This window comes from Ixodes scapularis, unplaced genomic scaffold (assembly GCF_016920785.2).
Source record: "Ixodes scapularis isolate PalLabHiFi unplaced genomic scaffold, ASM1692078v2 PGA_scaffold9__187_contigs__length_104089568, whole genome shotgun sequence".
Lineage (NCBI taxonomy): Eukaryota > Metazoa > Arthropoda > Arachnida > Ixodida > Ixodidae > Ixodes > Ixodes scapularis.
In genome coordinates this window covers 87,705,898-87,719,946 of record NW_024609884.1, presented here as the reverse complement: position 1 = coordinate 87,719,946, position 14,049 = coordinate 87,705,898, and the positions used below count along the sequence as shown (strand labels likewise).

The following is a 14,049-nucleotide window of genomic DNA, read 5'->3' as shown; positions in this document are numbered from 1 at the left end:
AGTGCTGAAAGCCTTCACGCCCTCTTTTGACCTTTTTCGTATCACTCTCGATGGTACAAATTTTCAGCCATCGACAACAGTTTGATGTGGCAAGAGTTGCGTCAGTCATGGGTTTTTTTCTCGCTCATTTTCACCGGCACATTTCCATTTTCCTGGCAAACACTTATTGTGCCAAGAAATCAATGCAAGTACAGTCGCGATATGAGCTGGCCCAGTTTAGTGCTAATGTTGCAAAGAAAAGGGATAAAATTCCGCATGGGGTGCCTCTGTCTTGCTATGCAATGAAAGTGACTACCACCTAGTGACGATAGGAAATGTGATAGTCCACCTTTTTTTTCGACAGCCGGGCTCCCTGTACGACTTTTGTGCCGCCTCTGCCCGAACACCGCTGGTCCAGCTCATATTGCCACACCCTGTACTTGGGCTTGAAGGAAACCGTCCCTAGACGGGCTTCCCGACGTCCATTTTGCTTTTCAGGACGCTGAACCGCAACAACCTGACCACCCTGGGGAAGCAGCTCTTCGAAGGCATGCCAAAGCTGCGCGTGGTGTAAGTGGTGGCGACGGGGTTCATCGGGAGATTGCAATGGCAGGGCGTGCTGCGTGCGCCGCAGGCGGCTCTCGGAGAACCCCCTGGTGTGTGACTGCCGCCTGGCCTGGCTGGCACTCTGGCTGCAGCGCCACCCCCGACTGGGGCTGCTCACGCGCTGCAGCCGCCCGCTGCCGCTCCGGGGAAAGCTGCTGGCCGAGTTGCACGAGACGGACCTGCGTTGCGAGCCGGGTGAGCCCTCCAGCTGGGCCCTGCTGGCGTGCCCAGGTTTGAGGCGGGTTCCGGCTCCTCTATGGATGCTTTTCACGTTTGCAAATGCAAACCTTGCCTCCCGAGGGACTTCCAGTTGCTCCGTTTCGGCAGGCCTTCCGAGACTGTGATGTCACAATTCCTAGGACGATGAAGTTCTACGGGAATCATGAAGTTGGTGATTTAGCAAGGTCCTTATAGTGCACTGTCTAACGTATAAGAAAGGATCAGTCATCTTGCGGGAGTATGAAAAAATCTCCAGCAACTCTCTCTCTAACCGGTCCTTTAGCTAACCACCTGGAGAACTGGTCGTACAATATTTCATGAACATGCAACCAGCTGTGCTATGGCGGGGATTGTTTGTCCTTTAATTTGACTGGAAGTTTGCAGGGATGTAAAATGCAACAGTGCCTCCTTTTGGCGTTTTATAAAAAGGGCCTCCATATGCCCCGATACTTCTCTCCATGGGGTAGAGACCCTTCTCTCCCTCTTTCTCTGCTTGACAGCCGACGGCAATTTTTAGTGCGGCCTACACCTAGATAAGAAGGCCGGAGGGCTGAATCATCGCCTAAGAAGGCAAACGCTATACTTCGTTCTCTTCTAAGCTGAGACTGCAGTGGAAGCTACGTCCTCGTTCGACCAGTCATACGCCTCTTTTTCGCCACGTCATCACGCTCCCGGACATACCCATGCGCGGAGAGCCAGATCAGTTGATAAGATGGAGGCGGCTAATTGTTCCAGCGGGCACGTAGCTCTCACCGTAGTCTGAGCTTAAGGGTGAACGGAGTATAGGCACGGATTGGACTCGAGTGCTTCATTAGTGTTGGGCGAAGACTATCAGTGATGACATGAGTCTGAGGCAAATGATGACGCAGCAGTCGTCTCTTTGGCCTGCTCAAAAATGGTGTCGTCTGCCGGGAGGGGAAAGATGAATATTTGCCATGATCCATTAGTGTCTGTGGTCAAAGCAATTGAAGTCTGTGGTCAAAGCAATTGAAGAGACACCTGTTTGGAGAGACAACCGTCTTCAACTGTTTTATGTTTCTCTTTTCTTACCACAGTCTCAGGTATAATTTATCATGGTGCTGCTCGCCTCCACGCTTACTATTTTATTGATAAATATTTGAGGGTGAGGGTGTTGGCAAAGAGGAAAGCTGAGTATAATAGTTTGCATTACTTTCGGTATGTTTATGTTTTATGGTTATTTATTGATGCCTACCAATAGCAACATGCCTTCCCGATGGTGAATCACAACACAGACGAAAAAAGAAACATACCGGTGTACACACACATCAAACACACAATATGCACACAAAAATGACAAATTAAAAAAAAGAACATATCTTAGTATAGCTCTGACATTACTAAGTTTTTAAAATTGCCTAGAGGCATGAACTTGTCAATCGAAGGTGACAAAATTTCATTAGAGCAAGCTTCTGTTTGGGTGGCAGGTGAAAGCTGGGTGCAACCACTAACATGAAACATTTCCATTGACCTCAAAGAGCAAAGAAACAAACAAAAGCTTATGGTGGATAATAAACACTTTGGTGTTTAAAAGTTTGCTGCATGACACTTTGCTATTTAAAAGTGTGTGTAAAAATAATAAATCATGAAGGTCTCTTCTTTCGAAAAGTGTGTCCATACCCATGTTGCTCAGCAGCCAGTTATAGTCATAATAATATTTCTTTTCGAGGAATCGGTCATAAATTATATGCATAGTAAGGCGTCCCTGGACGCTTTCAATACACTTAGAGTTTGAAAAATTCCAGGCACTAGAAGCAAATTTCAATTTTGAGCGAACAAATCAATTATACAGCTCGAGTGCATATGACAGTATTTTAAACGCGGACAATTCTTGACATCATGCCGAGCATCCTCAATGAAGCCACCACAGCACTAATGTGTGAGTCCATCCGAAGCACGGAGTCCCATAACACTCCAGGTCATGTATGAAAGTTGTTCTTTCTATTTCGGGACATGTTGAGCGTGTAAGGGTATGTATTTACTATATGTTTTCCACTAAATGTAATAATATTAGTTTTTTTGTTGTTTTTTTTCGGATTTAGCTTAAGACCATTATTTGAGCACCAGATATTGCCTGCATCGATACCATTAAATTCTTCATTTCCATGCAGTCACAGTGGGCTTCAGTCTTGTGAAATATTTTTTACATAATCAGCATACTGCAACAATTGTGAAAACTGAACACACTCAAAGAGATTGTTAGCAAATATGGTGTACAAAAGGGGACCAAGATTAGACCCCGGGACTCCAGAAGTTGAAGTGTACGAGGCTAACGAGACACATGCGGACAAAGTTAGAACGCCCGACAAAATATTCGGAACCATTTTATGTATTCATTAGTTACACTTATATTCAGACATCTTAATTAGAAGCAATTCATGGTTGACCTTATCGAATGCTTTTGTCATGTCTGAATACACCACATCAACCTGCCCTCAGTTTTCAATGATTGGACCACAGAACTGCATAAGCTGACAATGATTAGGCTCTCTACCAAGCGACCCTTCATAAAGCCACATTTTGGGAAATTAATTTTGTACACAAAGAAGCGATACAAGTGCATGAAAAGTATCACTGAAAAAAAAATCTTGTATATATTTGATAATAATGAAACCATTCTACAATTGTTTTTATTTTTCTCTGTTTGGATCCCCTGGGAGGGGTCCAAGCAGGGTGGGATAAAAAGAAGTGTTGTTTATAAAATAAACAACATTTTTTATACACCTGTATAGAAAAAACAAAAATAAACATAGTAGATTATGCAGCACAGCCAACAGAAAGCAACATGCAAAACACCAAAGTGGAAAAAACCCACCACTAGATGCAGAAGCGTAGAAATGGTAGTGGCATCTAAAAAGAAATCGTCATTGGAATAAGTCAGAAATAAATAAATTGACTCGAGCATCGTCATCACGTGTGCACACAAAATCACAGAAAGAAATTTTAGAAACATAACACACTTCAAAAACACAGAGATGACAAGTCCCAAAGACACTTTATGATGTGGAAATACACTGCAGAAAGGCGTTATCGTTTTGAAAAGCTGTGGATGTTATCCATTCCAATCATTAATTGTGAAAGAAAGAATACTTATATGTGTCAGTTCTTGCAAAAAGAGGCTCGACAGATTGTGAGTGTTTGTGTCGTGATTGGCGTGTTTGAGCGTTTTCGATACAGAAAGTTTCAAGGCTAATTTATGAAAATAAAGTGATTGGAAAACTTCAATCTGGTCATTTTTCTGCATATGCAGAGAGGCTGAAGGTTTGCTGGATTCAGCATATTAGACATAAAGTCTACTCTACAGTATCTTCTGTAAATAAATCTAAGTGTTAGTGACTGTATTTTTTTCTAATTCGCTACGTCACCTTTCTGATGAGGGTCTCATACAGTACAGCCACACTTGAGGGCGGACAAGATGCAACAGAATGTTAAGTTGGGCTAGTTGGTTGTTCATGACTGGAAGGAAGCGCTGAAAGACGGCAACAAAAAAAGTAGGTAACGACGACACGTGGCGCCACGTGTCGTCGTTACCCACTTCTTTTGTTCTGTCTTTCAGCGCTTCCTTCCAGTCACGAACAAGATGACGGTTTTATAGGCCAGGAGTTTAACATTGCTCGGGATGTTGCTGAGCCGTCGCCTAAGTAAGCCCAGTTTTTTACGGGCCTGTGAACATATAATATCTATATGTCTTGATCACATCAGATTACCTCTAAGAGTTAACCCTAAATATTTGAACTCTGAAACGTCATTAATTAGGTTATGACCTATGTTACACGTCAATAACAGATGGGATTTTTTATTTATTATTTTAAGATAAACAGTCTTATAGTAATAGTTAATCATCATGTCCCATTCAGTTACTGAATTTAGTCTGCGGTTAAGAGTTTTCTGGTCTTTGATATTTGAAACCTCAGCAAAAATACCAGTCATCTGCGAACAATTGCAGTGAAACACTTGGGCCAACGAATTCAGTTAGATCATTAATATGAATAATAAAGAGTAGCGGCTCAAAGACGGATGCTTGGGATACACCGGATTTAACATGTAGAAAATAAGAGTAACTTGTTTACATCAACAAATTGCCTCGGCTTTCCAGGTAGGCCTGAACCCACCTGATTATCTTGGGGGGAATTCTAACTTTTCTGACTTCTTTTTTTCAAAACACAGAGTTATGCTCATCTTCATCTTTGGATCTTGAGCTTGGATTGTTATGATGTTTTTATAGATTTGATACTTCATAAATTGGGAGTGCAATAAGACTAGGACTTCCAAAGAATTTTTACTGTAAGATTGTGACTCATTTCTAAATATAACTAAAAAGATTTCAGTGTGTGATGACCATTTTTTAAGATGATTCCAACACTATAAATATCTTTTTTGTGCTCTTTTTTTTTATTTTAAGAAGATATAGACATACTTTTCCGTAGTTTTTGAGGTAAGTATTGTAAAAAAAGGTGGGCAAAAACATGTGCCACAAAGTCGCAATTTTCTCGAGAGCTAGAATAGATCAGGAAAAAATAGGGTCATATCGCCGCACAGAAAATAAAAGTAAATGTAACCCTTTAATCCAAATCGGGCGAGAAAAAAAAAAAAAAATTTGCCATTGGGATTTCTTGGGTGTGTTCCAGAGAATTTTTTTAGCTACCCCAACCATAGTTGATGAGAGGCTAAGAATTCAGGGTGAGTGAAAAGAAGGCTGGGAGATGAGGAAGCAGATGAAATGATGAAGAGGAAAGGAGAAAACATCCGCCTCGCTCCAGCATTCCACCTGCTTCCTCCTGCAGCCTTCTTTTCTCTCGCCCTGAACTTGTAACCTATCAACAACTATATTTTCTAAATCTCCCGGCTTTTACCTTTTCTGGTAGGCTATTGAGTATCTGAATTGAGAATAATTATTATGAAATCGGCAAATGAAGGTGATGCCCAAACCGACATTCAAATATACCCACACTTTTCGGTGCTGTGATATCACTAGCAGACAGGCTTGCAGGTCGAGTGGGCAGTTTAAAAAACAGAGTATGCCGAACATTTGTTTCGTGCTGTTGTGCAGGTGCTGCAGTGAGCTTCCATAGCATTCATTTGACACAATGAAGCCACGGGGACTGGAGTGCGTCTCCGACTGATGTGTCTAGCGTCGTATTCTGCCCATACGTCCAAAGTGATCCCCAAAGTGGCAACAAATGATGTCACAGAAGCTGGAGTGTCATGCTGTCGGATGTCACCATCCTGGTGGTTAGTCGTAGAAGTGATGGCGAAAAGCACGAGCGAATGTGAGTGTCACTGTCGTCGCGGCGTCCCAACTTCTGGCTGCCTGACCTTCCGTGGACTGTTACACTGGAGGGCGACCTGCAGCAGAACAGGTATCTGCCACACGCTGCGGCTGCTGGGATGCCGCCAGGATCGCGACCGGCGACAGCATGACACTTCTACGAAGTCACCAGGCGGAAATCGAGAAACCACTTCTTTGGACGCGGTAACCTCACCAGTCGGGGGCGCCTTCTAGGCATATCATAACGAAGCGGCTTGTAATCACTTGGGAACAAATTCTACGGTCCAGAGAGTGAACCACTGCCTGCCGCTGGAGTCACTTTTTCGTCGTTGCCAGTAGAAATTTTTAGTTTGAAAAACACTTGACGACCGAAATTGTAAATTCAATATCTTCGCAGAAAAAAAACTTTTTTGGCTTAATATTTGGGTTACTAATTGGCTGTGTTTGTTAGCCCGTTTGGTCAATTCTAAGGCAAGTCGGGGATCACAGAGAAAACGCCGGAGTGCTTCTTTAACGCGGACTCCTCGTCCAGGGAGTGTGCTGCCGCCCTCTGTGGCTTGCGTCACTGAGGCTTCCTGCCCTTTTCCGTGCACCTGCGAGGAGGGTGTGGTCGACTGCCGACTCCGGGGTCTCACTGCGCTGCCACGGCGGTTGCCACCTGGTACTACTGAACTGTGAGTGCATCCTTTTGACCCTCCCCTCGAGCGCCCTTGGCGTGCCCTTTGGACTCTTCAGTCTTTGGGGGTAAACCAAGTAGGGCGGAGAGAGACAATACCGATTTTTAAGCCTCTTGTGACGGCAGAGGACCTGCTCTGCAGCAGCGCATCCTGTCCTCCGCAGTCGCAAGAGGCTTAAAAACCGGTCTTGTCTCTCTCGGTCTTACTCAGTTGCAAGTGTGTGAACGGCACTTAGGGGTAGCGTGGCTGAAAGCTGGTTTACACACCTTGCGTCTGCTTACAACCGAACACCTTGAAACCTCTAAGTTGTGACAACCCACTGGTACCATCTGTCGGATAGCTGTGGAAGCGATTCTCGTATGTGTACTTTCATTTTTTTCGCGCATCATTCTTTTTTTTTTAGCTCGAAAAACTTTTGACAGTGTTATAAATGGCGCATAGCATCACTAGCTTAGATGGTACTGTCGTGTGGGTAAAAGAACCCTCGTTTTATTCCGCTCGCTTGTTTTATTGCCAGCATCGTACACACATCACATGCCCTATCTGCCGCGTGGAGCTTTGTCATGGTGTTGGCAGATCACCCTTACCACGCTGATACCACATCTCTCCTTCTAGGAGAGACAAGAAAAGCACACTAAACAAAAGCATGTAAATGTAACTCGTCAACACTAACAACTACTTGACTAACAGTTATTCGTCAAACCCATATCTGATTGGTTTCTTGACGACCCTTCTCGACTAGTGGTGACCACAGCCGTAGGCACTCTCGTGTCCAAAGGAGAGATCTGAGGCCCTTCATTGTTTGTAACGTTCGAATTTGTGTCCCTTACGTCGCTCTCACTGCTCGGGATAGAAAAAAAAGTTGGGGCTCCAATTTACTCTGTGAAGGTGGTTGGCCAGCGAAGCTGTGGTATCACCTGCTATGATTGCCCACTGCACTATACCAAATGCCGCCGCTGGTCGTATTGCCATTTCTTTTCCCTTTGCTGCTCTTCGTATTCGCGCTGCTCCTCGTTTAGTCCTAACTATGCGTGGCCTACCCATAGCAGTGCTGCAACAACAATGAAATCAATTGCTGTACTCCATTTCACCTTACGTCCAAGCGCAGCAGATGTTACGAGCCATCGGAGCCAATTCAAGGCCGTGTGAGTTTCACGTGACCTTAGAGAGGGGACACAGTGACGTGCGGAAAGCGAATCACAGGCTACGTCCACGAAACAAGATTAGCTAGGATAGCTCGTAGCATCCGCTGCGTCGAGACGTAAGGTGAAGCGGAGTGTAGGCGGGTTCTTCTTTTATATATAAAAGGCTATAGTCCGTCGCAACTCAAGAAGGTAGGGTGAGGGAAAGGAGGGCCGGGGAGGAGGAAGCAGACGGAACGCTGGAGAAGAGAAGGGAAAACCTCCTTCTCTCTTTAGCGTTCCGTCGGCTTCCTCCTCCCCGGCCTTCCTTTCTCTCGTCCTACCTTCTTGAGTTGCAACAGATTATAGTGATGTCACTCCCCACGTCGCAAGCTGCCATCGCCGTGGCAGCTTGTGCAACAGTAATCTTTACCAGGAAACATATGTGGTGAGCGCTATGTGCTTTGAATTGTTATCAGGAGTGCCTTATCATCAATTATCTGGTTCAGATGCTTGTTTTGTGCTTGTTCTTTATTGAAACAAATGCAGGGGCCATTAACTCGTCAAACATAAATTTGGAGCCGAAAGTTCGCGAAGCGCGCCAGTTGGACGCCAGCGACAAAAGCGCAAAGTCATCGTCGTGATAGTCTAATCGGTACGCTCTGTGAACTTTGGCCCCAACTGTGTGTTTGATGAGTTTAGAGTCCCTGTGTTGTATGCATGATGTCTGCACTTTTCGCTTCAATCGCTGATGGGTTTTTTTTCCGTGAGGACGCCGACAAGAAAAAGTCCGACCAACAAGTCATATACCGCTCCGCTGTAACATATTTCCCTCGGAACTTATTTGGAAATGAGAGGTGTAGTAGCCTCACAGACTTGCCCCCCAACACAGTAATTACATTCTGGTATGAAGTGTGATAATTATTTTTTTATTTGGTAATGAAAAGAATTAGGCAGATGCACTTGGGCACACTGGTGTGAAACGTGAAATGCAAGGTTTGGAAGCATTGTCGGTCACAGCCATGAGCCATCCAATGGTGTGAAAGGCCATCGACGCAGTACGCTCGAAGGAATCGTCCGTAATCATAAAGATGGCCAAGGACCCGGTCGGCAATCCTCCCAATAAGAGGCACAAGTCAGTGCTTGTCAAAAAGCAACGCCGCGTCAAGGACCTCTGTGAGGAGTATCATGCGGCACTGAAATGTAACGTTTCTGCGTGGTACTCAAAATGTTCACGTCAGTGTGTTGAAGTGCATCTCCTAGTTTATAATTTTATTTCAAATTAAAAAAAGGACAGAACTTCAAACTATAATGTGATAACAGTTAGGTGAGAACTTGGCAAGGTTATTATTTCCCATTTCAAAATGGTTTCTGTGGGAAATATTTTTTTTTTACCCACTCGGGGCCATTTTTTCCTACTTTCCATTTGGGGCCATTTCTTCCAGGGTCCTATTTTCCGGGGCCTTTTTTTCCGGGGACATTTATTCTGGGGACATCTTTTTCCTACACCCGGTGTCAAATGTAGCCAGTACCACTGCTAGCCTGGGCTCTTTAACCTGCATCGTGCAGCAGTGATACACGACCGCATGCCGGTAGGATGCTCATCCAGATCGAAATGGGCAGGGGTGGGGAATGAACCCCGGATACCTGGGTTCTGCAGCGTGAGCTTTTGCTTCACGTTCTCCGATCTGCTGTGCACTAACACACTCGACCACTGATCTCCCTGATTGAACACCCGCAGTCATTATTTTTTCGACCTCGTGGAGTCTGTGTGCTGATCGGGGTGGGGTTGTAGTTGACTATTTGAGCTCCTTGTACAGGTCACACTATGTGCATAACCTTTCTCAGCCTTTCTCTGGAGTAATCAGACTCGTTGTGAGATCTGTTGGCCATGCTATTGCCTCATGCAGCAAAGCTTGAAGCTTTGTTTCATAGCAGGCCTTCAGGCATACTCTGCTCTCATCAGCAATGACATTGTGTTTGTCTCCTTTCAGGAGACTGGAACAGAATCGTATCACTGAAATTCCATCGCACGCCTTCGCCCAGCTCAAGTGGATACGACGAATGTGAGTCCTTTGTTGTTGTTTTTTTCGCTGTGTTTGACACAACTTCACACTGTGTGTAAGACCACTACTTATTATTTTCCTGGGAGCCGAGCGTAGTGGGGCTCTCTGGTGGCACAGACGAGGATCGAGTCTACAGGCCAGGTTGCCTGTGCATTAATCACCCATTGGCTAGCAATTCCTTCATGAGTGCAATTGGAAGCACTAGAAGGGCTCCCCCACACATAGAATGCCTGTGCAAGGAATGTGCCAACAATCATTTGGACACACATCCCTTTTCTAGATTATGCCACTACACTAGGCTATTAACATGGTGCAAGTTTGCAAGCAAAAAGGTGATCATGACATACTATAATATTCTAAGGCAAACCCAGTTAACTAAGTAATAGGTGAAAAACTGTAGTTGTTTGTGTGCCACCTCATGCTTTTTTTTCTTCAATCCTGCATAGATTAAAAGTTGCAATTCAAATTTTGGTTAGTCTTTGTCACTTTCATATTCAAAGCTAAGGTAACATATGATACAAAAATATCAACAAAAAAATGCTGAATTGATGTTTAAAACAGTATTTGAGTCAATAGCTAAAAATAATACAGCTTCAGAATTTTTTTCTTTTTTTTTCATTTGGTTCTTGTTTTAAAGTTAAGGTCAATAACACTAAAGAACTATTTCTGGCTTTTTCAGATCTGAACAAGTTCCGGTTCAAATCTGGTCAAGCCAGAAATATAGTAATTGGGCTCTGTTCTAGATCCTGTAGCTATTGGGTTCTGCTCTGTGGGGAGAAGGCCAGCAGAAGTTAATAAAAAACGAAAATACAAAAATTGATGTATAGTTGGCTCGCTAAGAACAGACTGCAAAGCACACTTAAATTTTGCGTTATTCCACGGATGACACGTGGCAAGATAGCCAATTGAGTCTTTTATCGTACGCTAGTTGATGCTTTTTTTTTTTCCCTCTCCTAGTTCATTGTGCTTCCCTGTTTTCTGAGTATTTCGTGAAGTTTTTTATAGTCTTTTTGTGTAGCTTTTGTAACGCAGGGCATGGTGAGCCTCGTGCATCTAATTATTATTGCTGTGCAGCCAGTGAGATTGTGGCCTTAGTCGATAAGAATGAATGCCGAAGCAATGAATGTGAACATAAGAAGGCTGTCAGTGGCTTTCGCATTTCTGGGGGGGCGTCCTTATGGTGCTTCTTCTTCCGCAGAGACTTGAGTGGCAACCTGATCTCCAAGGTGGCGCCGGACGCCTTTAGCGGCCTCACATCACTCACCTCTCTGTAAGCAGTGCCCAGCCTGCAGCCAGGGGCCTTTTCTCAATTGCTTGCTCAACAGGGTCCTGTATGGGAACAACATTTCGGATTTGCCTCCGGGCCTGTTTCACGGATTGACGTCGTTGCAGCTGCTGTGAGTACACTTTTCACTCGGCCCCACGGCTTCTCAGGCTCCAGGTACCAAATGGATGTCTCGGAGCTCCCGCGTACGGTGGGCAGCTAGTGTAGCACAAAGCGGACGCGAGCGTTTGGACAGCGGAAGGTCGGTTGCCTTCGTTATATGGTGGCACTGGTTCGCAAATGCGAAATTTAGCCAGTGCAGTATGACATGCTATAGTTTGTTTCATCGTAAGTCGGACTGTAATCGAAGGCAGGAACACGTACAACCACTAACATGCATAGTAGTAGAAGTGCAAGTCACTGCACCGTCCCTGTACATGATTAGATATGATAAAACAGGTATAAAAACATGACGAACATCATGACTCCGCTTTTGGTGCTGTTTGAGTGGTCCCATTGGCTCGTAGCATGGGCTGCGTTCGAGGAGAAACCAAGTATAGCCTGGGGCCTTTGGCACAGATGACTCAGTAGTGATACACGACCGCACGCCGGTACGACACTTGTCCAGATCGAAACGGGCAGGTGCGGGGATTGAGCCCTGGATCCCTGGCTCTTGGAGCCCGCGCTTTCATTTCATATGGTCCGAGCTGCTGTGCGCTGACGCACTCAGCCACCGGTTCCTCCTATACACTGCCGTAATATCCGGAGAGATAGCCCCACTCCCGAAAGATAATCCGCCCCGTATTTTGGCACGACTTGCTATTTTTCTATAAAACGCCAAAAGATAGCCCACTGCTAATAATTGCAGGGCTCTGGCCAATGGTGACCTCAGCAGGAATGGTGCTACTTAGCCAAGACGGGAGATAAGCGAACATTGCTGACTGGGAAGGACAGTCGTCTTTGGTTCATCGTTGGCCTCCCTGCAATCATTCGCAGGTCACAGAATCTAAGACTAGCATTTCTTCAACTTTTTTTTTGACCAAGCACCGAAAGTTAGCCCACTCCTTATTTCCACTCTATGTGCTTTCGACTTTGAGGGGGCTATCTCTAGGGATATTACGGTAGCGCATTTCAGCCTATTAGGCGGCGTCTTAGCCTTAACAGTTTAGGAAAAGTAAAAAAAAAATAAGGATGCACAAAGAAGCGTGTAAAATTTTGTTCGAGAAAACTGACCGCTTACAATTTTGTCTCGAAAGAGTGTGAGCTTCCATGCCAGTAGGTATATTTTGAGCATTTGTAAAATGAGCGTTGAAGTCGGATAGTTGCACTATTTGAATAATTGTGCACAGAGTGTCCTCCCAAAAAATTTACAAGGTTTTTTTCACTGCAAACATAAACTAGGCATCGCCGAACGCTCATTCTCGGCCCAAAGGTAGCGCTAGAGGTTTGAACAGGATGCCAAAGTTTCAGCACGAACCAATATTTTATCTAAAAGCTATAAGTGATTTTCTGAAAATTTCAGTGGGAAAATAGAGCCCATTTCCGCCCGTTTTCGGTTTCTGGCGCCTTACAGCTCCATGTATTGTGGAGCTCCATTGGCCACCATTTTCCCATTTTAATTTGCAGAGAATCACTTATAACTTTTGAATAAGATATCGGTTCATGCGGAAACTTTGGCATCTGGTTCGGACCTCGAGCGCTACCTTTGGCCGCAGAATGAGGGTTCGGCGATGCCTAGTTTATTTTTGCGGTGAAAACAAAACCTGTAAATTTTTTTTTGGGACACCCTGTAACTCAAATCTTTTTTATGAACTTTTGTAGTCTTACACCGAAACATTCCATCTCTTATCTAAACAAGTGCTCTTTGCTTTAATATCAAAGTCTATTTTTCGCATAAACAATATTGCGATGCAAAAGTAGCAATTCGGTTTTGTCTTCCAAATGGAAGGTATGTGCAAAATTGTGAATAATCCTAAATAAAACATTTTTATTTAATAAGACCTGTTGCACATAAAGCATCTCTTCCAAAAGCCTATTGAAATTTTATGATTCTTCACTGTTCACATTGTGAATCCTAAGAGCACTGATCTCGCTGTGGTAGGAAAGGCATATCAGCCTCATCTTACTGGGTCGCTAAACTCGTCAAACACAAAGTTGGGGCTGAAGTTCGCCATGCGTGCTGATTGGATTCTTGCAGCAATGGCGTCACCCGGGACGATATGTCAATCATTTAAACTCTTTCAGTGCTTAGATTCCAGCGAGATATGGAAACTCAACGTAGTAGCGAGCTTCATCGAAGCCCACGCAAGCAACACCGTGGGGCCAGCCGATTGAACGGCTTCACTGATGACGTCTCGCCCACATGTCCCTACATCCCTATACCGCGTTAGAATCAATGCTGTCTAGATCGTCCCTAGGCAGAATGTGAATACTCTGAACTTTCCCGTCGCAAGATTGTCGTTTGTAGAAGTTATAGGCGATGAAAGAGTGACGTTTCACAACTTTTGGAAGGAATTATTGGAGGCCAAAAATCTTTGCTTCGGAATCGAGGTGAAATTTGAACTTTGTGATATTGTGAAGCTGTGCGCGGTGTATGCGGCTTTAGAGGTCATCTTATGCCACCGTCAACAACGCTACCAGGGTCATTCAGAGGCGGTGTATGTAGTGACGTTAATAGTGTCTGAGAGATGAAGGGGCGACGGGGGATGGCGAGGTACGACCAACACACACACACAAAAAAATAGGGGTTTGGAAGTGCCATAGAAATTGTTTGGGAGAGATAGAAAGAGAGAGGGGGAGGGTAATGGTAGTGAAACGGGGGGAAATCCCT

General features: G+C 44.6%; 1 protein-coding gene and 1 long non-coding RNA gene across 6 annotated transcripts in view; one reads left to right on the top strand and one right to left on the bottom strand.

Annotated features, from left to right (window-relative positions):
• Window positions 1–14,049, top strand: part of LOC8054077 (protein slit) — a 133,253-nt gene that overhangs the window by 52,668 nt on the left and 66,536 nt on the right. For 2 of the 5 annotated variants that reach the window (XM_042287277.1, XM_029991536.4), the window contains 6 exons: window positions 478–549; window positions 614–780; window positions 6,624–6,765; window positions 9,884–9,955; window positions 11,154–11,225; window positions 11,281–11,352. In XM_042287277.1, the coding sequence (XP_042143211.1) occupies window positions 478–549; window positions 614–780; window positions 6,624–6,765; window positions 9,884–9,955; window positions 11,154–11,225; window positions 11,281–11,352 (597 nt within the window). Of the gene's footprint in view, window positions 1–477; window positions 550–613; window positions 781–4,365; window positions 4,464–5,704; window positions 5,739–6,623; window positions 6,766–9,883; window positions 9,956–11,153; window positions 11,226–11,280; window positions 11,353–14,049 lie in introns of those variants that run through there. The other 3 variants (XM_042287278.1, XM_029991537.3, XM_029991538.3) reach the window with 3 other exon arrangements.
• Window positions 758–4,286, bottom strand: LOC115329848. The gene is made up of 3 exons (XR_006076802.1): window positions 4,188–4,286; window positions 3,638–3,672; window positions 758–956 (listed from the first exon to the last, which is right to left on the bottom strand). It is a non-coding gene; the product is annotated as an uncharacterized LOC115329848 (long non-coding RNA).